The 23182-nt window shown below is 41.8% G+C and overlaps 1 protein-coding gene and 1 long non-coding RNA gene across 6 annotated transcripts in view; one reads left to right on the top strand and one right to left on the bottom strand.

The window, feature by feature from the left end:
* Positions 1-6966: 6966 nt before the first annotated feature.
* On the bottom strand, positions 6967-17476 carry dll4 (delta-like 4 (Drosophila)). Its single transcript, XM_074615513.1, has 11 exons — positions 17049-17476; positions 16655-16915; positions 16222-16279; positions 15315-15578; positions 12049-12109; positions 10638-10768; positions 10264-10433; positions 9956-10175; positions 8840-9578; positions 8597-8705; positions 6967-8161 (listed from the first exon to the last, which is right to left on the bottom strand). The coding sequence occupies exons 1-11, from the start codon at positions 17100-17102 to the stop codon at positions 8156-8158; spliced, it is 2073 nt and encodes a 690-aa protein (XP_074471614.1). The 5' UTR covers positions 17103-17476; the 3' UTR covers positions 6967-8155.
* LOC141756066 (uncharacterized) overlaps positions 12602-23182 on the top strand; it is a 116832-nt gene continuing 106251 nt past the window's right edge. For 4 of the 5 annotated variants that reach the window (XR_012591391.1, XR_012591393.1, XR_012591394.1 and 1 more), the window contains exons 1-2: positions 12602-12997; positions 15009-15083. This is a non-coding gene — a long non-coding RNA (uncharacterized LOC141756066). The remainder of the gene's footprint in view (positions 12998-15008; positions 15084-23182) is intronic. The other variant, XR_012591395.1, reaches the window with a different exon arrangement.

Raw genomic sequence — 23182 nt, 5'->3', positions numbered from 1 at the left:
ACCAGTCCAACGGGTGGGCGTGTCCATGTCAGTGTGTTCGACCAATCAGGCTCGTCCTCTATTTCATTTCATCCAATCAGATTTCGGTGCGCTGAATGAGGCGGGACTTCAAACCAAACCGTGATACACTATTGGTTCAAATTGAATTTGAGTCACACGATCACCTTTCAATCTGATTGGCTGATGAAATGTCAATCCAACTAACTCCATTTGTGATTGGTCGCCTCTGTTGTCACTCTCTAAAATATATTTCCATATGGTTTCAGGATGATCTGGCTGATGCAACTTCTCACAGCAATTTCTGGGCCTATAGCAGCAGCAAACCAAGCAACATACCAAGACATTGCATCAGACTTGATCTAGGAGAGAGACGCCTATATATAGGGGCAATGTATATGAATTCAATTCAATTCAATTTGCTTTATTGGCATGACTGTCAGGTGAACAATATTGCCAAAGCATCAATTCAATAATAAATACATTTTTAAAAAAAGAACAAAATAAAAACAAAAACATATATATATACAATTCATTAAGCAAATTACAATATATAGATATTTAAAAAGAACATGCATGTTAATGGAAGAAAACAATAAAGAAGTAATTAATGTTTGTTGTGTCAATAAAACAAACAAACAAATAAAAAACTAACAATATATTGCAGTATCAAAGGATAAATGTAAAAAACAACAAAAAAAAACATTAAATATATTATTTCACAAGAAATACCACAAAGAAAACAAAAGGAAGAGTATATAACATTTTATTTGAAGTTAAAAAACAACACAAATTGGCATAATTCTTCCTGTGGGAATAACATGGCCTGAACCCAGTACGGATGGAAATCACTCTTGTGTGTGACATGTGAGTACGCTAATAAGCCCCTACATGGATGTTCAAATGAGCCAGTGCCTCTATAGTCCCACAGCGCAAAAGATCCAAAGGCAAGACAAAGGTCACTGACTGCTGAGAATCTCTCACCACCACCACATTCATCTCAGCCCTCTGCAACCAGGGAGAGAACTTGTTGAATGAAGGTGTGGTGACAGGTACTTATCTTTACACATTCGATGTAGCCTATTGTGCAGTGTCGGAAAGTAATGAAGTATACGCCTATATTCACTCAAGTACTGTCCTTAAATACAATTTTGAGGTACTTGCACTCTAGGCTACTTGAGTATTTCCATTTTATGCTACTTTATACTTCTACTCCACTACATTTCAGAGGGAAATATTGTACTTTTTACTCAACTACATTTATTTTACAGCCGTTGTTACTAGTTACTTTAATCAACTTATTAAATATGATTCATTATTAAATATTAAAGGCCCACATCCCTGGGAGAGCCCCTGAAGCAGAACCTTGAAGTTTTCATAATTAAACACCACAATCTGAAAGGGACCAGTTTGCATATTGAGGAATTTTACTTTTGCTACTAAAGGGACTGTTTGTAACTTCTTACACGTATAAATCAATCCGGGTCGGTGTCCCATGCATGCTCGCGTGTGGCTACGCTGTTCAGACTCAGATTCACCCAACACAAACTACACGGAAGCACCAAAACCGCAAAGTTATATCTAGTGAAGCCCGCCTTGCAAAACAGTGTTGGCCGCGGTCGGAGGACGCAGGGGAGACGTAGCTTTGGTCTCCAGGGCCAGAGTCTCTGCTGTACTCTGCTCCTCTGCTCCTTTGCTCCTCTGCCTGCCTGCCTTCACTCACACACCGCGCTCGTTACTCGCTCTCTCGCTCCACCTCTACACGTGCATGCGCGCACACTCCACACTGCAGAAGAGTTAGTAGTTCTGAGAATATCTAGTGAATGTACAGTGGACGTTTGTGCAGAAATAAATGCTGCAGCTCCTCCAGACCAACAGAGATTTCCCTTGTCTTGTGAAGTGACGGGTGAGTTAGTTTATCGTCTCCGACCGGGTGCTGGTGTCTCCCTTTGGCCGCGGTCGGAAGGCTAAAGCAGGAAAAGCCAACTCTAGGATCAGCATTGATTCATGGAGAGACCTTCGTCTGGTCAGCTAACATTACTGCCAAGCAGCTGAAATATAGAGTGATATTGTGGTTTTAGCTGACGTGTGTCGCCTCACTGTTTCGAGCGACGCTCATTCATGTCTATTTAGAGCGAGCAAGTGCGAGCCCAACACTGAATTTCGTTGACTTAACGGCGACAGGTGTCGTTGTTACAACCAATTTCTGATTCTTACAAACAGTCCCTTTAAAGTACATTTTGCTGGTTATACTGTAGTACTTTTATTATAGTAGAATTTTGAACGCATGACTTTTACTTGTAACAGAGTATTCTTACAGTACAGTATTGTTACTGTTACTTAAGGAAAGGATCTGAGTACTTCTTCCTCCACTGCTATTGTGTTTAATCACAGGTTAATCGCAGAATTATTCAAACTTTGCTAACACACACATAAGTCCATTTTATACACTTTTATCCAACAAACATCCTACTTTGGCAGCCAACTATAGTCTCATAGAAGGAATGCCTGATTTCTGAGTTGATAACCACCCCAGGATTAGACTGTGGGTGGACAACCCATGCACACATCTAATAAACCAAATACTTGGAAATAAAATAACTAAAGTAAGGAAAACGCAATAAAGAATCAAAACTGCCAAATCACCGTCCACAGCAAAGACACACCAAGAGAGATAACAGTGATCAGAGAGATGGAAGACGTGATCAAATGTACAAAAATGCCCACCTCTCCTGCTGGATCAGATATACTGTAATAGCAGAGGCTCATCTGTGCTCAATAGATAGATTATCTATAAATAGCTGGCATTATCTGCCTTGATAAGTGGCCAGACAACTGTATCAGCTCTTCATAAATCTAAAGCGCCACACAATCCAGGCCTTTTGAGCGACCCTGTGTCATGCACAAGCTTCCATCCCATTATGCCGTGGCCTTTCATGTCCATCCACTCCTCCAGCCTGCTGCTGCCACACTATCTCCGCCGGGCTGCTCTAAGCACAGGCCACTATAAGGCTCCACTAAGCCATACTGACAGCACTGCCTGCCTGTAATCTAATCTAGCGCTGCTTGCTTCGATGTTTTGACTAGTCGATTTATCAAATATTCACCAGTCTATTTGTCTTTGCTGTCAAAATAATGCATTTAAAATAGATCGTCATTCAAGCCCCAGGCTAACTACAAATATGAACTCATGTAGTAACATGTGTGCCCTAAATATCCCCGCGTTTCTGCTTGTTTATCCAGCTCACAAGATATGAAGTATATGCAGACAAACAAGATATACTGCCCTGGTTAAAGAGGGGTGGAGGCAGCGCTGCATATATTACTCTTGCAACAATGAAAGTGGAGGTTGTGTTTTTTTTAGTATGATGTAAACATTCTTTAGTAGGTCGGGCGTTTGTTACTCCGAAATCTGCGACCGCAGAGACAGCAACGCATGAGGTCACCATTTCTGGCGGCTGTCATCGGAAAATGTGACTCCACTGTACCTGTATAATATGAGGCAAATATGTGACAGAAATGATATAAAAGTAAATTGTATAAAAACATAAATGTATTTCAATATTTTTACTAGGGCTGTCAATCGATTAAAATAGTTAATCGTGATTAATCGCAAATTAATCGCACATTTTTTATCTGTTCAAAATGTACCTTAAAGGGAAATTTGTCAAGTATGTAATACTCTTATCAATATGGGAGTGGACAAATATGCTGCTTTATGCAAATGTATGTATATATTTATTATTGGAAATCAATCAACAACACAAAACAATGATAAATGTTGTCCAGAAACCCTCACAGGTACTGCATTTAGCATAAAAAATATGCTCAAATCATAACATGGCAAACTCAAGCCCAACAACCCATGGCCCAACCCATTTTTCAGTCACGTACCTTGACGTCAGAGGTCAAGGGACCTCTTTGAAAATGGCCATTCCAGTTTTTCCAGTTTGGAGCGTTATTTAGCCTCCTTTGAGACAAGCCAGTAGGACACAGTTGGTACCAATGGATTCCTTAGGTTTTTTAGTTTCATATGATACCGGTATCCTCACACTTTAGCTTTAAAACTGAGCCCGCTACAACCTCAGAAAGATCGGTTGCATTAATGCGTTAAAGATATTATTATTATATATATGTTATGTGCCAAATTTTTCCAGTAGGTTTGTCTGAATTATTGGTTCATCTTGTATTTATGATTTATGGTTGAAGTCAACATAATACAAATCAGTTTATGTGCTGAACAAGTGTACCTGTGGTTTTATTTTGGCATGTACTGACCACCTACTTCCTGTGTGTGGGTTTCTTACTGACACCTAGTGTTAATTAATGAGACGACTACAAGCAGCAGTACAGGGCAAGGTTACAGAGGACTGGGTAACAGCATCATAATGTATCAATATGTTCTCTCCACACATGCATGTACAAACACATGCGTGATCAGGAGCCAGATGAGGAAGTGACAAAGAGTTGCAGCTATGAAAGAAAGAGCTAAGTAGCAGTTCTGCGCTCTTGATTGTGATTGAGCATCACCATTTCTTGAAAAGTGCCACGTAGAGGCACTTCCACATTCCTCATGAAGAGATGGGAAGATTTGAATTTCAAATCTGTGACATCCGCGTCACAGATATCCCCCCCCTCTTCCTCCTCCGGAATAAATAGTTGCTGATTAGCGTGTTTGTCTGCGCTCTCTCTCGCTTGTTTTGAGGTTGTTTTCCTGAAAACCCCGAGTGCAGATTGAAGAAAGCGATGCGTGAGAAAAGCAGTTGGCCCGCGCCGGCATGTTCTGAATTTTTTTTTTAATCAGGGAGGAAACAGGAACTGATGTCACGCAGGTCACAAACAGGATGCTGTGATTATAACACAATGAAAATGCCCGGCCGTGGCTGTGGAGGACCCCGAGGCCAAAGAGCAAAAAGCTCTAGCATGTGTTTGCCACCGCGAGCGAGTGTTAAAAGAGGGTGTGTGTCTGCTTATAGGTGTGAAGGCTGGGTCAGGTAACAGATCACAAATCACAAGGGACTTTAACTGGATGATTAAGCGTTGTGAATGTTTTTCTTGAGCCAGACCGGAAGCACCTTTTTTTTCAAACTTTTTTACGCACACACAAGCCCCTTAGATGAGGATGCCTAGGTCAACAGGCTAACAGGATGCGTGCGAGGGAAAAGCCATCCAGATTCCCAGCCGAGTGTTGATTGCTGATGATTAGGGGGTGTTGACTGTCGCAGGATTTCTGTTAATTGGAGGCAGGAGAGGTTTTGCATTTGATAATGTGGACAACACATTTTCATAAAAGGAATTTTCAGACACACTGGAACAAATTATAAGACTGATCCATGCATGATATCTCTTCAACATCAAAGAATGTTTTTGGCATCATTGGGCAAAAATTCCATAATAACTTTTCATCATATTATAATTCAAGTGTTCTGAAAGAGACTTCTGCACCTCCTCATGGCTCTGTTTTCAGGCTTTAGAACATCAAGCCCGTGACGGGAGACGTTTGCCAATCACAGGTAATTTCAGAGAGAGCGTTCCTATTGGCTGTTCATTGACCGGAGGAAAACAACCATTCAGAGCCGAGCTGGAGCCTTGCCGTCTCTGAGCAACTGTCAATCACTCGCAAACTCCAATCAAACGGTCAAACTAGGCAGTGCTGATCAATATGAATCAATATTCTGTCACTGTAATGCCTATTTCTCACCTCAATTGTTTTCAGAAACATCTTGTAGTGTACTGTTTAGCTGGAAAATGAGAAAGTTTGCTCCGGCTGGTGGGCGGTGCTTGGTATTTCCTCAACTGATCTCAACATGGCTGCAAACTTTCAAATTTTACAGCTAAACAGTACACTACAAGATGTTTCTGAAAACATTTTATGTGAGAAATAGGCATTACAGTAAGAGAATATTGATTCATATTTGATCAGCGCTGCCTAGTTTGACCGTTTGATCGGAGTTCACGAGTGATTGACAGCTGCTCAGAGACGGCAAGGCTCCAGCTCGGCTCTGATTGGATGTTTTCCTCCTGTCTGTGAAATCTTGCAGATGCCATTAGGAGCACCTGAGGACATGATTTTTTTCAGATTACCTGTCTCATGCACTACTGTCAGGATATAGTGACCGATTTAGAAAAATAACTTTTTGCTCCATTTCTACCCACTGCAGCTTTAAACTGTATGGAACGACAGCATAAGGCAGAGCAGATGGCTCTGAGAAGTTTTCTAAAATCATTTTATTTCTGTGGATTCATAGCAGATCCATTTGGTTTCCCCCTCCCTCCCCTCTGGTGCCAGGCCCTCTCCCCCCAGCTTTGTCTGCAGGAGTGGGTGGTACAGAACCGGGCATTGAAATATTGCTCTTAACCCTGAAGGGGAGGCCGGCAGTTGGGGAGCCTGTAAGTACTCGAGTGTGTTTTTTTATGGGAGGAGGTCTGTGCACTCTGTGTCATGCACACTGGGCGAGAGGCCTGGCATATGCTGCTGTTTTTATGGCACTACAGACTCACTCCGCGCTCCCCCCACGGCATCTGTTTGGTGGGCTGTGTGTGTGTGTGTGCGCGGACGCGTGTGTGTGTGCGAGCATTATGAAGGGTGTTGGTTTGTGGGGGGTGGGGGGCGTTCCCCTTTGCCCTGCGCCTGGCTTTGTTTCGCCATTTCCAGCTTGAGGGGGTGGTATCCGTGGAAACGGATTTGAATTTCAAGCCAATTTAGGGCCAGAGAGAGAGACCGAGGGGTGGGCGAGCAAGCGGGGTGGGAGCCAAAGGCGTTTCCAGGAATTACTCGAAGTAGTGATGCTACAGTTCATGTTTCTACCTACTGTCCAAAACATTAAATATGATGTGTGAATATGGGAGAGCAGCTGGGTTTCATATTCATAAACCTGCTCACAATTTAAGAGGTCTAGCAGATGGGTATGAGAGTATACAGGATGAAGCAACAATCTTCCCTAGATAAAAAAATAAATACAAGACACATTTGATCATCATTTGTACTCAATTTCATTATTTAAAAACACCTCAAAAATAATTTTCCATTTACCGACATCAAATTAAAAACAGTTTTCAAGGAAGTTTTATTCTTCAGAAGTTTGGTCCTTATAAATATGCATTATATACAAAATAATATTATAAAACATATAAAGAGCAGTGTGTCATATTTAAATTAAACTCTGGAAATAATCATTTTTAAAAAATTACATTATTGGTTCTGTAGTTTTTGAAATTTATTATAGGCAGGCAGTGGTGTGACAGTCTTTTCTCCTTGTTTTCGAGTCTCTTTGTTTTTCTCAGTTGGGTTGCATAAAAAAAACTTTTCTATGCAAACTTTTTCTCTTGGATCTTGCTGGCACGGCACTGACTATTGCGCTCCTGTGGTTTTCTCTTCAAATCCCTGTTGATTAAAAAGTATTTTCCCCGATTTTTTTTTTTGTAGTAGTGCAAATGATCCAAGAACAGACAAGGGCACAAATTTAGCATTCAAACCCCCTCTCTTTTAAGGCTTCTAGTGAATTTGGGCTGCATACAATCTTCACCGTTGCGTGGAAAAGTCTGTCATTTTCACGTGATTGACAGTTGAAGATTAGTTTCAGACATTCATAACTCTCAGTGTTTGTGAGGTTGGATTGTGACAGTGGGTGAGTTCACTCGTCTCGACCCTGAGTCTTTGCATAGCAGGCGAAGCTGGCAGGAGTGAGTGTGTTGGGGGTGGGAGGGGGGATTGGAAGGGGTCGAATCTTAGGCACCTTTTTTTACTGATTGGTTGGCTGTCAAAGTCATCATGATTATCACACAAGGCCGGGTCAGACACGAGGGATCCACCTCCTTCTACTGTCCAGGATGGGCGAGATTTTAAATTAATATTTGAGTCTTCACACCTTGCGTAGTCAGTCTATTCGCCAGTCCTTTTCAACCATTGTCACAACTGAGAGGAGGTCCTTCACTGTACATGTTTTGCATACAAACACTCGGTCAACATAAAGTTTCTGTTTTTTTCAGAGCAGAAGTTTCTGCCCTCTCCAGTTCTCAAGTGTTCCAGAGCAGCAGTGGACATCTAAAACAATCTCCAGTCTCTTCTCAGCATTTGTAAACAATCCAGAATATTTTATTCTGCCTCGATTGTGTCTTTTTTTTCCTCGTTCCCTTTTGCCTTCGGACCCCTCACAGTTTATACCTGGAAGGAAAAAAAGAAGAGAGAAAAATTGTAAAAAATACAACAAAATAAAGTTACACTATAATGTGCTTTTTGAACTCTTGTAGGTCATGGTATCACCGTTATATTTTCCTTGGAAATGAAACATCTTAAAAATTCCACAAAATGCCACAGCCGTAAAACATAGCACCTCCGAGACAGAGCGGAGCCAAACATGTGTGAGGAATCAGTATAAGTTCGGACTTAAGGTCATCACATAGCCAGGATAAAGAATCGCCGGTGTAATTTACACAAACCAATAATGCAGTTTACCCAGAATTCAATCTTTCTACGATGAGCAGTATCCCCCTGTCATAAATGTTGTTGCACCAGTGAGGAATGGTGCACCCTGGGACGACATTTCAAGTAGGAGGATGTGCGGAAATGCAGATGAAGATGTGATTTTGTTTGGCTTACCTCGGTCGCTATGACGCACTCCCTCCTCGCCTCCGCTATAACGAATACCGACTGGTACATGGAGTCTCTTGAGGAACATATCGTTGATATCCGACACTCTGGCTTTTCACTGCAAACACAAATCACGCTTTGCGTTATTACACAAACTCAAAGCACATGGCGGTGCTGTGCATTAGATGCACATATACAGTGAGTTGTTAAATATATAGAAACTATGAAGAATGTGAATATGGTTTTTCTTACCTGTACATTCTACTCAAGGGCATTTTGTCTTCTAAACATTTGTCATAAATAAGACTTTTATCCTCGTGTGACTTTTCATCCTTGAACTCCTTCGATTTAGAGTTGTAAGAGTCCAAGTGATAGTTTTTATGGATAAAGTTTGATTTCTCCGAATCGCAGTCCACCTCCAGGCTCATTTTCTGGTTGGTGTTTTTCAGCTGCGACTCCGGGATCAGGTTGTCTTTCTGAACGTTGGACAAGTTGTTCATAGTCTCCGTGTCTCCCCTCTCTCTCTGGGCCTGCCTGTGGATGTGCCTCAAAGCCAATCCCACCATGCACAGCAGCACCAGCAGCGCCACCAGCCCCACGGCCAGAGACACCGCCGCCCACTGGAAGCCGTCTTGGATCTCTCCGTCGGTCACGGGAGAGGTCACGGCGGCGAAGAACTCGCAGCGAGGCCCGGTGAAGCCTGACGGGCAGATGCAGGTCGCCGGAGTCTTGCCCGGCCCGCTGCCCCCGGCGCAAAGCCCCCCGTTGAGGCAGGGGCGAAGGGAGCACTCGTCCAGGACTCTGTCGCAGTTGCGTCCCCCGTACCCCGCCGGACAGGCGCAGGTGTAGTCGTTGATTCGGTCTTGGCAGGTGCCTCCGTTGAGGCAGGGGTTACCGGCACACTCGTTGATGTTGATTTCGCAGCGTTGGCCGGTGAATCCCGCACGGCAGCTGCAAACGCGCGCGCTACTGTGGATCAGACACAGTCCTCCTACAGAAGAAAAAGGAAGACAAGACAGAAAAATTAGCATCCATAAACCTTCCCATGAGGCTTCAGTTCACACATCTCCATCAAGTGTGACCACAGCATTGTTCTCCCAACGCAAGCCAATCGCAGAGCCCTCCGTGTTTACAAGAAGACAGAAATCAAGCCATGCTGGATATTTGTCCCCTTTTTCATCAACAACCGCGGCGAGCCGTGGCGACATTTACAAGCTGCTGCTCCGAGCTGCCGAGTGTTTATACGGAGGACAATAGACACCAAGTTCCCACCAATTCCTGTTGTTCCACACTGCTTCCACTGTTGCAGGAATTTGAAGGGGGGGGTAATAAGCGAGGGGAAGTTCAGAAAGGGGAGGAAGACTGTACCATTAGCGCAGGGAAGCGACGTGCACTTGTCCACTCTCTTCTCGCAGTTGAGTCCGGTGTAGCCGCGGGGACACTCGCACATGTAGCTGCGGCCATTGTCCTTCTCCCAGCACTTGCCGCTGTGGAAGCAGGGGGAGTCGGCGCAAGTCAGCAGGCTGTGCTCGCAGTGGGAGCCCTCGAAACCTTGGATGCACGTGCACATGTAGCCATTTTCCAAATTCTGGGGGGAAAAAGAAAGTAAAAGTTAGGGCGGACAGTTAAAAAAAAATTTGAATACTAAAATATAATGTATGTTGTTTCCAGCTTACTGTGCATATCCCTCCATTCCTGCAGGGGTTGCTGTCACACTCCTGCATCTCCAGCTCACAGTTGACCCCCGTGAAACCTGGCAGGCAAGTGCATGTGTAGCTGCCCTGTCCGGTGTTCATACAGGTGGCGCCATTCACACAGGGATGGTGATGGGTGCAGAAGTTCAGGTCTGGGGGAGAAAGAGAGAGAAGAGTGTTTGTTTACAGGGAGGAAAAAAAAAGAAAATCTACCCCGGATGTGCACAAAGCTAAGAAACAACTTCAGGGGAAAGTTAATTTGCTAATGCTTTCAAGTTAATTCAAATGAATAAAAGTAATATGAGAAGATCTCTTAAAAAAGGAACAGCAGCAGTGGTCCAAGTTGTCGAGTGTACCTTGGTCACATAATAGGCCTCCCCAGCCCTCCTGACAGTTACACTGCCACGGCAGCTGGCAGGTGCCGTGCTTGCAGGCCGGGTACTTCTTACACTCGTCGCAGAACGTGCCCTGCCAGCCCTCTCTGCATCTGCAAAAAATTAAAAAATATGTTCCTTGATTAATCACTTATTCCTCATATTGTAGGAACTTATAATTGCCATGAATAACATATCTGAATCTGGCACTTAAAACTGCCAATTTCAACTCTATTTAAATCATGCAAACAGTCGACCTAGAGGAAACGAGAGCAGACATCTATGCTGTACAGCCCTGTCATGGATTAGCTGGCGATTACATTAAGAAATCAGTCATCAATCACGTAACCAGACATTAATAGCTGCACCAGAGTTGGATACAGTCATTAAATGCTCATATAAATCCATCACAAAAAAATGAAAAATTAAAAGTGATTTTCAAGCACTGGTAATTGTTTTTTCCCCTCAACCTCATGACATCATTACACATGAGTTATTGCATGCAAACAACTTTGTTTTTTTTGTGTAACCATGACGAATAATGATATAAGTGTAGTCTACATTGCAAACAATGTGTATGCAGTGATTACAGGGTAAACAGAGGCAAACAATCACAAAGGTTTGTGCAGTATATTAAGGATAAATCACGATAATATCATAGCACAAAGGTGAAATATTGCTTTCAAGATTTCTGGCAGCAAGCCAACAGTCGAAGCATTTTTTTTCTTTTCTTGTTTCCCATGAATATCTGTTTCTCAGCAACCTCGTCCAAACCATGAGATTGTGGGACTTAAGATGTACTTTTAAGGTTTCAACATTTCGCTGAGTGAGCAGAGGCAGCTTTACGGTGTTGGGTATCTGAAGGGTTTAACCTACATTTGGGCCCGTTTTAGCGCTGGGAATGATGGATTTGTGTCTAAAAAAAAGAGGGCAAAATAGGATTCAGGGGGGAATTTCTCACAGAGAGCGGAGCGAGTGGGTGTGTGTGTGTATGTGTGTGTGTGAGTTATCCTTGCTGGTGAGTGAGTGAGTGAGTGATACTGGGGTAGTGACAAGAGAGGAACATGGGAAGCAGAGCGAGTGACGCAGGGAGAAGAGTGAGGAGGGAACATGCTTACATTTAGTTGATTTCCTGACCTTTAACCTCTCTTGATAAATGCTATGGATGCTAGAAAAGCCTATGTGAATCTTCAAGGGATGAAATATCCCGCTTTGATTAGCTGTATATAAATATAATTTGTAGGAGGAGACAGAGTTGCTGATGTAAGACAATGAACTTTAAAAATTGTTTTTTTTTTTAGAGAAACATAACACTGTGTGTCCCATATGTGTACTACCTTCCTACTCAACAGCCAACACCTATTTCAACACTTCCCAATTTATTAATACTTACACACACTCCCCGGGTTTGGAGCAGTTTCCATTTCTCTCGCTGCAGCCCTCCAGACAGATAGCTAAAGGAAAGAGAGAAAAAAACTTTTCAGTAAGTCTGCAGATGTTTCTGGTGTCAAAAGTTTCACAACTTTTCAAATTGTTAAAAAAAAAAATATTCAGATGCAATGTAAGAAATACTCTTACAATGAAATATATGCAGTATAAAATAACAGTGTGGAGCCACTCACACTCTATAACAACCAATGCTGCAGAGGCCTCATTCTCTTGAAATAGCCCACTGTGAGCCTGTATATGTTGAAGTACATGAAGGCCTCAATCTGTCTCAACTTTCCTTCATTTGATCTAAACCTGTCCGCCACACCCCCAGCTGCCACAAATCGGTTGAGGGTTTTGTTTGTCCTGTTTTAAGTGTACCGGTCTTTGCATGACAGTGATTCTGCAGGGCGACATATCAGGCGGCTGACGGTAAGCGGCCGGTTTAGTGCAGAACAGATGCTCGCTCTCAATAGCAGACAGCTGTCACTATTGTTGTTTGTGGTCTGCCACAACCATATTTGCAGCTGCTACTACCGCGCGCCCCAACAATGGGTAGGGGGACTAAACATCGATGGCGCGTGGCGGATAATAATGCCCGCGATTAACCTTGGCGCGTGCAGTCAGTCGCCCGCCCGAGCTCTTCCTATCGATGCACGCTCACCCCCCCCACCCGTCTGCGGATTAGGTTACCGGGCACGCGCGGTACAGTATGGAGGTACCAAAAAGAGATAGATGTTATTTTAACAACAGCAGGAGCTCTCAGTTCTAGGTGGGTGGGACTTTCTTTAGGCACAAACTGGAACAAACAAAACTCCAGGTAAATGCACATCTGTGTGAGCTGATTTAAATATTGACAAGCTAAGGAAGTAGCTAAACTCGAAAGTGACCCTTAAATTGTAACAAAACACCAGGTAAATGCACACCTGTGTAAGCTAATTTGAATGTTGAGAAACTAAGGATGTAGGAAGTGACTCTTAAATTGCAACAAAACGCCAGGTAAATGCACACCTGCGTGAGTTAATTTGGATATTGACAAACTAAGGAAGTAGCTAAACTAGGACATGAACCTTAAATTGCAACAAGACGCCAGGTAAATGCACACCTGTGTGAGCTAATTTGGATTAGTGATGGGAATTCAGGCTCTTTTTAGTGAGCCAGATCATTTGGCTCAGCTCACAAAGAAGAGCCGGCTCTTTCGGCTCCCAAACGGCTCTTCGTTTTACCACTTCTGCCTTTTATAATTCAGACACATTTATCACTGTTTTGACCTATGATTAGCATGTGTGCACATATATCACTTAAATTATTCAATATAATTATACTAAACCTTGTAATTTCCAGAATACCATAATTTTACATGCTGCTTCGTTTCCGACTGTCACTCATCTTTTCTGCTATTCGCACACCGCACTCCTCTCTCTTTCTCTCCCTCCTGCTCTGTACCTGTAGACCGCGCGGAGAAGTTCGTCCTATCATTCTGCCTTGAATTAAGTAAAGAAAAAAAAAAAAAAGACGGCTCTCGGACGGGAGCTGGCTTTTATCGTTCACACTCTTTGAACCGGCTCGTTCGAGACCAACATTTCACTAACTTGGATATTGACAAGCTAAGGAAGTAGTTAAGCTCAAAAGTCAACCTTAAATGTAACAAAACGTCAGGGAAATGCACACCTGTGTAAGCTAATTTGAATATTGACAAACTAAGGAAGTAGGAAGTGACTCTTCAATTGTAACAAAACACCAGGTAAATGCACACCTGTTTGAGATAATTTGGATATTGACAAGCTAAGGAAGTAGTTAAGCTAGGAAATGAACCTTAAATTGCAACAAAACGCCAGGTAAATGCACACCTGTGTGAGTTAACACACCTGTGTGAGTTAATTTGGATATTGACAAGCTAAGGAAGTATAGCTAAGCTAGGAAGTGATCCTTTAACCTTTACAGCTCGTGCTCATTAGCCATTTATTTCTGATTTAATTAGGATGATTTTAACGCCAGGTAAATGCACACCTGTGTAATCTAATTTGAATATTGACATGCCAAGGAAGTAGATGAGCTAGATAGTGACCCTTTAGCCTTTACAGCTGTGCTCATTAGCTATTCTTCTGGTTTAATTAGGATGATTTTGACCCCTACTGCTTGCCTCTGGTTATCTTAAAATCACAGTTATTGTGCTTTTCAACTGAGTTTCTTCCAACTTCCTAAACTATTTAGGCCCAGGCTTATTTAAATTGATGCATGGGAGTGAGAGAGGGAGAGAGGGGAAATTATAGTGTGTGAAAGATGCCCAATCTATCTTTCTCATGTATATTTTCTGTAGTCACCGGACGATTGATGTGTCTGTAATTGCAACACGTGAGCCCATCTGGTTAGAATTTGGCGCCACAGTCAAAATAGCACATGCCAATTTCTCTTTCGCCACCGAGTGACATGGATGACAGATCCGCTGTCACCCCGTGCGGCCACACATCCAGCACATGGTAACTATTACTCTCACGGTGCCTCCTTCCAATCTACTCTTTGATTAATTTGTTTTGGTGAAAAAGGGCCCTTGGTATTGTGGAGCCAAATGGCACCGGGCCTCCTCCTCATAGACCCATTCAGAGCTGTCCAAAACATGGGAGTGTTGGCCTATGATTTGGCAAAGCGGGGTTAGCACGAGTATAAAGTGCCTGTTGTCATGCTAAGCCGTCTGTCCCTCGACCCATATTCAATGAGCGTTCACAAACCCACAACCAATTACACAACGGAATTATATGACTGCAAATTATATAAGGCATTCTACACCAAAATTGCCTGTCAGACTTGCCAGATATCATTACGTCATGTCTCGTTTTAGCACTCAGCATCTTGTGGCCTTAATGATGATGACCTTTGGGTTATCTTGCAGCTTAATAACTAGTGATATCTTTTTTCTCTCTCCAGGACTTAAACCATGATGGTGGAGGTCAAAGGTTGTACACCATGAGGAGACCTCGCAGAAGTAACAACTCTTTTAAAGTAAGGACCCAATCCTACAACGAATTCTTATCATACCACAATAGGCCGAAACAGATTGCGCTATCTATAAGTCATTTGCAAACATCTGGATGACCCTCTTGTGTTAAAAAAATACATCAACACAGGCTCAGAGCAACACTGAACAACAAAACTCCATATAAAAGAGAGCAAGACCAGTGCTGATATACAGTAAATCATCCAGGTGAATAGGCCTAATAGAAGATTCCTTACGTTCTTCGCAGTATTTCCCCTTCCAGCCAGGCAGACAGGATAATTGCCCGTCACGGTTGCAGGTGTAGTGGCCAAATCGGTCGTCCCGGGGCGCGCATTTTTTGGAACAACTTTCTCCGTAGTAGCTTTCGTTGCAGATGAACCGGTAAGAGTATCTGAGCTCTGTCTGCTTTTCAGGTTGTGTATACTGAGTCCAGTCAGTGCTTACACCCAGCTGTCTTTGGATGGCCATGAAGCTAATCAAAAAGTCTGGGTTGTTGGTATCTGAAAGAGGAGAAAAAGAGAAGGAAGTCAGAATTAATGTAGGAGATCTATAACCTCTTTTATGTCCTGGGATGATTGTGTGGTTTTGTGTCAAGAACTGCATCATAAATAGCTTGTGGGTTCAAAAGTCATCCACTTTCGCTTTAATAATCTGACCAGCACCAAGCTGCATCCCTTATCAAATCCCATACAGCTTAGATGAAAGATAAACTCAGGTTGAAATTTCCTCTTTCTTTCCGTCAGCGAAAACATTCCCAGGCCCAGTCCCCTCTTCCAAAGGGCGGAACAGAGTAAGGTGTAAAATACAGGAAGATGCAGTCAGGGGTTTTTGGCAGGCGCTGTGTATTCTCACCAAAGCCCACGGCTCTTTCCCACGACCAAAATAAACCAGAGGAAGTTCAATTGTATTGGGTATAAGAATGAAAAAGGTGTTCTGAAGTTCATAACAAAGGAGTGAAAATGTGTGAAATTATGAACAATTAACGGGAGGGAAATGTTGGGTGACTGAGCTGTATTTAATAGGCAATAAACATTTTGCTTTTTTTTGTGCATGTATTTGTGCAAAAAATGGGGAAACTAGTTGGAAGGGTGTTAAAATGTACAGACAGAGCTCCCTCCTGTGGTGAAAAAACGTTGCACTTACCTACAGGTAGATTTCCATAAGGTGAATGCCAGGCTTCAATTATTAATGAAAATGACCCCTATAAGGACAAAAACACATGCAGTTAATTAATATCCATTGTATTTTTTCTTAAGATCATAATTTACACATTTTCTTTTTTCTATTCTGTTTGATAGACTGCTGCTTTTCTTTAAAGAGCCATTATCAATTAATATGTGTCACAATGATCATCAGCATGGCCTTGTGGGGTTTTGAAATGAACGACGTCGCAGCAGTCCAATCTGTTTGTCTGCTAGAGTATTACCTAATGATATGGATTAGATGAGCTGACCAATAACCGGTGCGCTCCCAAAATGCACAGCAGTTTCCACACATAAACAACACAATAGCAGTCGCTGTATACATAAAAAAAAACCAAATAAAAGTGGATGCACTGATCCATGCATGCTCTTACCGGCCATCCAAAGGTGAAGGGTATCTGGATCGGTCTGGGTAAAGTGCCACTGTCCTTGGCGCTGAAAGAGTTTGTCCCCAGCACCGCTGTCATTGTACTTCCAAAGATGCAGTCACCTGGCGAGACCACAGCCTGATAGTTCTTCAAGCAAATCCTGAAATAAGTCCTGCAGCTGGGTTTGCACGCGTTCCCATTTGCCAGCAAACCTTTGTGGTTTTTAAATTCGTGCAGATCGAGCTCAAAAACGCCGGATCCAAATACCTAAAAGAGAAGGGAAATAGCAATATTTAAATAGCTTATTCTTGTATAAGTGAAACAAAGTGGCTCATCTCCATCTCCATCTGTTTTGGACCACCCTTGCACAGGAGATGCGTTTATCCTCCTTCATATATACCTGTGATATCAACGAGGTGCTGAATGCGATGGTAAAGGTGAACCAGGCTGCCATCCTTTCTCGCTTCTCCAGGGCAGCCAATAAAAGCAGTTTCCTATTCCAAAGTATTTACACCAAGGTAAACAAATGGAGAAAAAAAAATAAAAAAATCATGTATAAATCCTTCTTCACTCCCAGGGAGTACGTATAGCTCCTTGTTTTTTGGCGTGCGTCAAAAAGCTGTCCAGAGAGAAAAAAGCGTCTCCAAGTTATCCAAAAGGTGAAGACCAATATCCACTGCTTCTTTTTTCTGTCAGCAGGCGTCCTCTGTCTCCTCGCGTGGTATACTGTATACTCCACAATGGTCACTCCGTCAGAGCTTGTTTTGGTGCTGAACTTGGTGCGTCAGTGCGCCACACGGACGTTCATCACTCGTCTTATTACACTCAGTGAATGAACCGTGGTGCGTCTCCTCCCAGATATATAGACTTTGCACTGCGCTTGCTCATTACATAAACCGTCAATCACTCCAGCTGACGCCGCCCACTCTACACTGTTAAGAATCTCCCAGTAAAATAACAGTAAAGAACTGATGGCAGCAGAGGGTTGCCTTAATGTTACTGTAACATTAACATTATTATATTGTCGCTGAAATGTACAGCTTTGTACTGTCAATGAAAAATACAGTTTGAACTGTTTTTTTAATTTGTTTTATTAATTTCACAGTATTTTACAGTTAATTTACTGTTTAAAGATACATTATATAGCTGCTTTTCACCTTTCTTTTACATTATCTTACTGGTTTTCTTTAATGCACTATTTAGGTTGTATTTTTTTACATCGATTTTAATAAACATTATTTTTTTTGCCTAGATGAATTATTTATTTATTTGACCTTTTATTTAACCAGGTAAAATCAATTGAGAACCAATTCTCATTTACAATGATGACCTGGCCAAGAGGCAGCAGCAAGAGTATAAAAACACAGTCAAGGGACACAAACAGCACAGATACAGTACAGTATGACATGAGAAAATGGCTAAAAACAGCACAGGTAAATAAATAGGTCAGAAATTAATAAACACTATGTACAAAAAAAGGTGGATTCCTGGATGTTCTTTATAAAATTGTAATGGAAGAGAGAGAGAGAGAAGTGAGGGCTGGTCAGCAAGTACAGCAGTCAACCATGACTTGTTGCAGCTTTTGTTTTAACATGTTGAGAGATGTCAATGAGATGAATAGACTTAGCAGGTTACAGACATAGGAATAGTCACACTAAATACAATTAAAGGCACTTGTTAGGAAAAAGGCTATAATAGACTTGTTGACACTTTTCCCAAAATGTCTGTCTATATCTGGCTACAAGCACAGAATGCAAACCAGAACAACATGTGAGTGAAGAACAATAAAGCTAATTCACTGATTTTACAATCATGTACAATGTACAAGTGTCACATGTGCAGATCAGGTCCCAGAATTAAAAAAATACTGCATGAAACTGTTACTGATGATACTTTAGACAGTTGATCAGCAGTAAAGTGCTGTTTTTTAAGAATGCATTATAGTTCAGTTAAAAAACGGCCTATGAGCGTAATTTAACAGGTTTTCTTTTGTATTAACAGTAAAGCACTGTTTTTTTTAACAGGTTAATACTGTTGAAATCCTGCTGTAAATTAACAGCAATTGTTTACAGTGTACATATTCAACCCCCTTCCCTTCCAACCCAACAACAATTATCCAGATTTAATACCCACACTGGCACTGCATGCACTCACCACCACCATGGATATACTGGGGGTGATTATTAACAAGCCCCCTAACATCTGTTGACTTATTTTTAGCGCACAATGCGAACCCTGACGCACATTTTACACATTATAGGACAGTGAGTGAGGACAATGAAAGAGAGAGCTGGAACTTGGAGAATGGAAAGCAAGGAATTCAATTTACTCCGTTGCACCCTTTTGCCCTTTGGTTCCACTCAATTGCACGCCTAATTAGCCCTCACTACTATTACTTTCCTGTCAGATCCTGCTCTTTCTGTGGGGGTCATACGTGTCTCTCTCTGGGGCTGTATCACAAACAATGAAACTAGAAATAAGATTAGAAGAAAATGCATCCCCAGCATTTTTTTAATAGATGTTGACGTTGAAATTCACTTTTTTTTTAGGTAGTCAGAAGCAAAACAGATCCATAATCTATATACCAGATACACCGAACAGAGCAAATGTCCTATAATATAACCTATCTAGATTAGACTACAAAATGTGTATTTCTTACATTAATATCGATTTATCCATTATAGAAAGGCAAGGCCATGCAGCTTTATTTGTAGAGCACATTTCAGCAACAGGGCAATTCAAAGTGCTTTACAGAAACATTCAAGAACATTGAGACAAAGTGCAAAAGAACATTAAGACATAATTAAAACAGTTATAAAAACATTAAAGATTAGAAAATAAACACAAGCTAAAAATAAAAGCTAGGATTGAAGTTAAAATAGAGTAATAATACACAAGAGTAAAAGCTCTAGTGCAGTATAAGATCATTATCTGGTTTAATAAAAGTCAGCAGCAGCAAACAGGAAGGTTTTAAGCTTTGATTTAGAAGAACTCAGAGTTGGAGTTGGTCCTGCAGGTTTCTGGGAGCTTGTTCCAGATATTTGGTGCATAAAAACTGAACGCTGCTTCTTCATGTTTAGTTCTGACTAATGCAAATGTGGTTGCTTTTACGCACGGATATACGCAGGCTCTCATTGTGTCCAAACTGGCATTTTGTCCCTGACATGTCATTGTGGGTGTGTTTCATGTTGTTGGCGGCTCGTGCCCCTTCATGCCCACCCATGATGCGTTTTACGGTTTAGAGGCAGCGTGCCTCCTATTGTTGCGGCGCGTGTCCCTCTCTCGCCCTCATGCGGGTGTAATGTGCGGGAGACAGAACTATTCAGCTGTATGCAAATGAGCTCTCTCTCTCTCTCTCTCCTTCTCTCTCTCTCTCTCCTTCTCTCTCTCTCTCTCCTTCTCTCTCTCTCTCTCTCTCTCTCTCCCTCTCTCTCTCTTTCTTTCTCTCTTTCTCTCTTTCCATCTCCCTCTCCCTCTCTCTCTTTCTTTCTGTCTCTCTTTCTTCCTCTCTCTCCCCTTCTCTCTCTTTCTCTCTCTACCTCTCTCTCTCTCTCTCTCTCTCTCTCTCTCTCTCCCCCCCTCTCTTACACTTGCACATATATATATACACACACACAGTCACCTGGATCCGTAAAATTGGTTTATTCTCCCCCTTGGCCTTTAACAGCTAATAGGAATGACATGGGGCCCCGCGCACAGCGAGGTTCCCAGGATTGAGATAAAAGATTTAATTTGATGGCCTGACATTGACAGTGGTGATGCGCGTGACTAATAAAACTGACAATTCCTCCCTCCTTGAATCAGTTGGCCATGACGAAAAATAACTTAACACACTCTTGAATATTGAAGGATGCCATTACCATAAAATCACTATACTATAAAAATAATACAAAATAAAATAAATAAAAACCAAAAATATTATTAAAGTCCCCCCATATACCATCTTAAATTAGTGGATTTTTATTCTATTCACAAATTAATATAAGGCTGAACATCCCAAAAGGAAATAGTCCTTAAAGAAATTAAAGTAGAAATGAAAGAAATCCATGTAAACACATTCAATTCCATACAGTACATGCTGTGGTTAGGGGTTTGAATTAGATGAATATTTCATGGTGTTTTTTCCCTTTCCACATGGGTTGTTTTTTGATAGTCTGATTGGTTGTATCTGTTATTCGATCGCCCGTGTCTCTCTCATTTACCATCTGGTGGGAGACTGGCAGCCCCGATGCACCGTTTTTCTATCGTCTGTTCACGGAGGGGGACAAGCCAATTTCCTCCAACCTGTTCATCTAAATTCTGTCTGGCATCGGTTGTGCGGTTTGTGGAAAAAGAACTACAGTAATCCTGTAATAACATGCAGAAGGATGTGTTATTTCCCCTGTTGTAGAAACTGGAAATATGCGGCGACACGATTTGTCCACAATTATGAAGAGGATACAGTAGGCTTCTGTGAAATATGATAATAAGGTCACTGATCAAGTACCAAAACATGGAATATTACTGTCGTTCGTAGTGTTTTTTTATGTCAATAATGCTTAAAAAGTAGTATACAATAATATGAAAACCTATTCTATTCAGAAGTGAACACTAATCCATAATTTTTGCTCAATTGCTATTGTATCATTGACTAGTTTGTGGTTTGAATTTTGATAAATGTTGTGATTAAAATCAAGTTGGTAAGTTTTAACATATGCAAACTATCACTTTACCTCCTAATGGTATTATCCATGAATTAATGGATGATATCATGTATAGAAAGTGGATGTAAAAATGATTGTTTCTTAAGAGAAAATCACACTTTCCCATTAGTGATTTGCCCTCGAACTCCACATGATCTCCAAATGTTTGCGTTCCATCCATTTTCGTATGGCATGTGCACCGCTGAGAGTGAAAATGGAAAGCATCTATATTTGTTCAGTGTTTATACGAGCCTGACATAGTGGGATCGGTTGAATGCTTGTCATATTGACACACCTGTTGTGTCTCCAATGGGTCCACAGAGACACAATGGCATCGCACGGCCGTACGCCACGCGGCTCCTCTCTGTGTCTATTTGCCCTCGGCTGCTAATTCTGTCACTTGTTGACATTACGATGTTTGGTTGATTCTTTGTGATTTAATGAAATGAAATCTCAGACTGAGCAGAGGATCTTTGGTAAAGTACAGCCAGAATTTGATACTCTTCATAGAATGAACTGAACTCATTGGCACAGTGCGCTAAACAGCAACATTATTCATCTGCACTTAACGTGTTTGTTTTACGTCCTGGATGGAGTTGTGATTGCAGCAGGTTTGCCCTCATTATTGCATCGCCTGTCCTGTGCCAATAATGGTAAATATTACCCAGCTTATCTCCTTTTTATAGCCATATATCTCCTGTCCAGTTACCCAGTAAACTGCCATAAAACAGGGTGCCAATTGCACTTTATAGTAGCTCTAACAGGTGAGCACAGCTGATAACACAAAACTCTCTTCGCTATACGGAAAAGTGAATATGTGAGCTGTGTGTTCTTTTCCACACAGCTGAAATAAACCATACACACCGGCTGTACTTCATCATAACGCTGTCAGATGGTCTGTGCTTGCACTAGACACACATCTCACATGTTGATTCACCTTAGCGACCTGTTCATTCGTCAAAAAACAAATATATAAATGTTTCAGGGTGAAGTAGTTGAGAATTAATTGAATGATAGTGTGGAAAAAATCAAAAGCAAGAAAACCTTTAAGCCCAGTTTCTAAACTTTAAACACATGTCGTGTGATGTCTGCACAAAGAGCTTATCTGCTGTCAACAAACTCTTTCTGTGGTTTTATTTATAACATGCCTCGCTGAAAAAGCATTGTATTATTACACGCTTATGCAATGCCAGGCGGCAACTGGAGCCTACGACAAACCAACTGCTCTCATACCGAGGCTAACCACAAGCTGGGACCCTGCATAATGTTAAGATGTCGCATCAAAGCCCTTTGCTTTACTGCAACACAGCAGGATCTGACTGACCAGACTTTAGTTCATACTCAAGTATTTATTCAAAAGCTTTGATGTTTTGCATGTGTGTGTGTGTACAAGCTTTGTGGAAGACGAAGAGAAGCATCTCATGTCTCCTCTGCTTCCCCTCTCCCGTGGGTTCGCAGGTCCACTTCAAGATTGTTCCGTCTGCTTGACGGATGCCTTTCCGATTGTTTGTAGGATTTGAGGAGAGAAAGCCGCAGTTCCTGTTCTCACCATTCTGGCCGGTTCTCGTGCATAAACCGTGATCTTCTGACAAGGGAAGTGTAAACAGTTTGATTGGTCAGAGAGCGGATACGAGAATATCTATTGTTGCCGATGGAATGTGGAGAATGCTGCTCTATAAAATATGAGACAACAATGCCGCCATGACATCGGCTTCCCGTTTTGTCACCTGCTTTATATGAGTCATCTCAAAAAGAGGAGTGAACGCTTATAATTTATACGTTAAGGCACCTGTAATGCAACTTTGAAATGAGTAACAAACTTTTGGACAAATATACTGTTATGGTGATATGC

The sequence above is a fragment of the Sebastes fasciatus genome, chromosome 18, assembly GCF_043250625.1.
Source record: "Sebastes fasciatus isolate fSebFas1 chromosome 18, fSebFas1.pri, whole genome shotgun sequence".
Taxonomy (NCBI): domain Eukaryota; kingdom Metazoa; phylum Chordata; class Actinopteri; order Perciformes; family Sebastidae; genus Sebastes; species Sebastes fasciatus.
This window is presented reverse-complemented; position numbering and strand designations above follow the sequence as displayed.

Coding starts and splice junctions, on each gene's coding strand:
- dll4 (XM_074615513.1), bottom strand. CDS start 17,102: ATGGCAGCCTGGTTCACCTTTACCATCGCATTCAGCACCTCGTTGATA. Junction 10,769..12,048: donor TCCAAACCCGGGGAGTGTGT/GTAAGTATTAAT, acceptor AATTTTTTGCAG/ATGCAGAGAGGGCTGGCAGG. Junction 8,706..8,839: donor CCCTTGAGTAGAATGTACAG/GTAAGAAAAACC, acceptor TTGTGTTTGCAG/TGAAAAGCCAGAGTGTCGGA.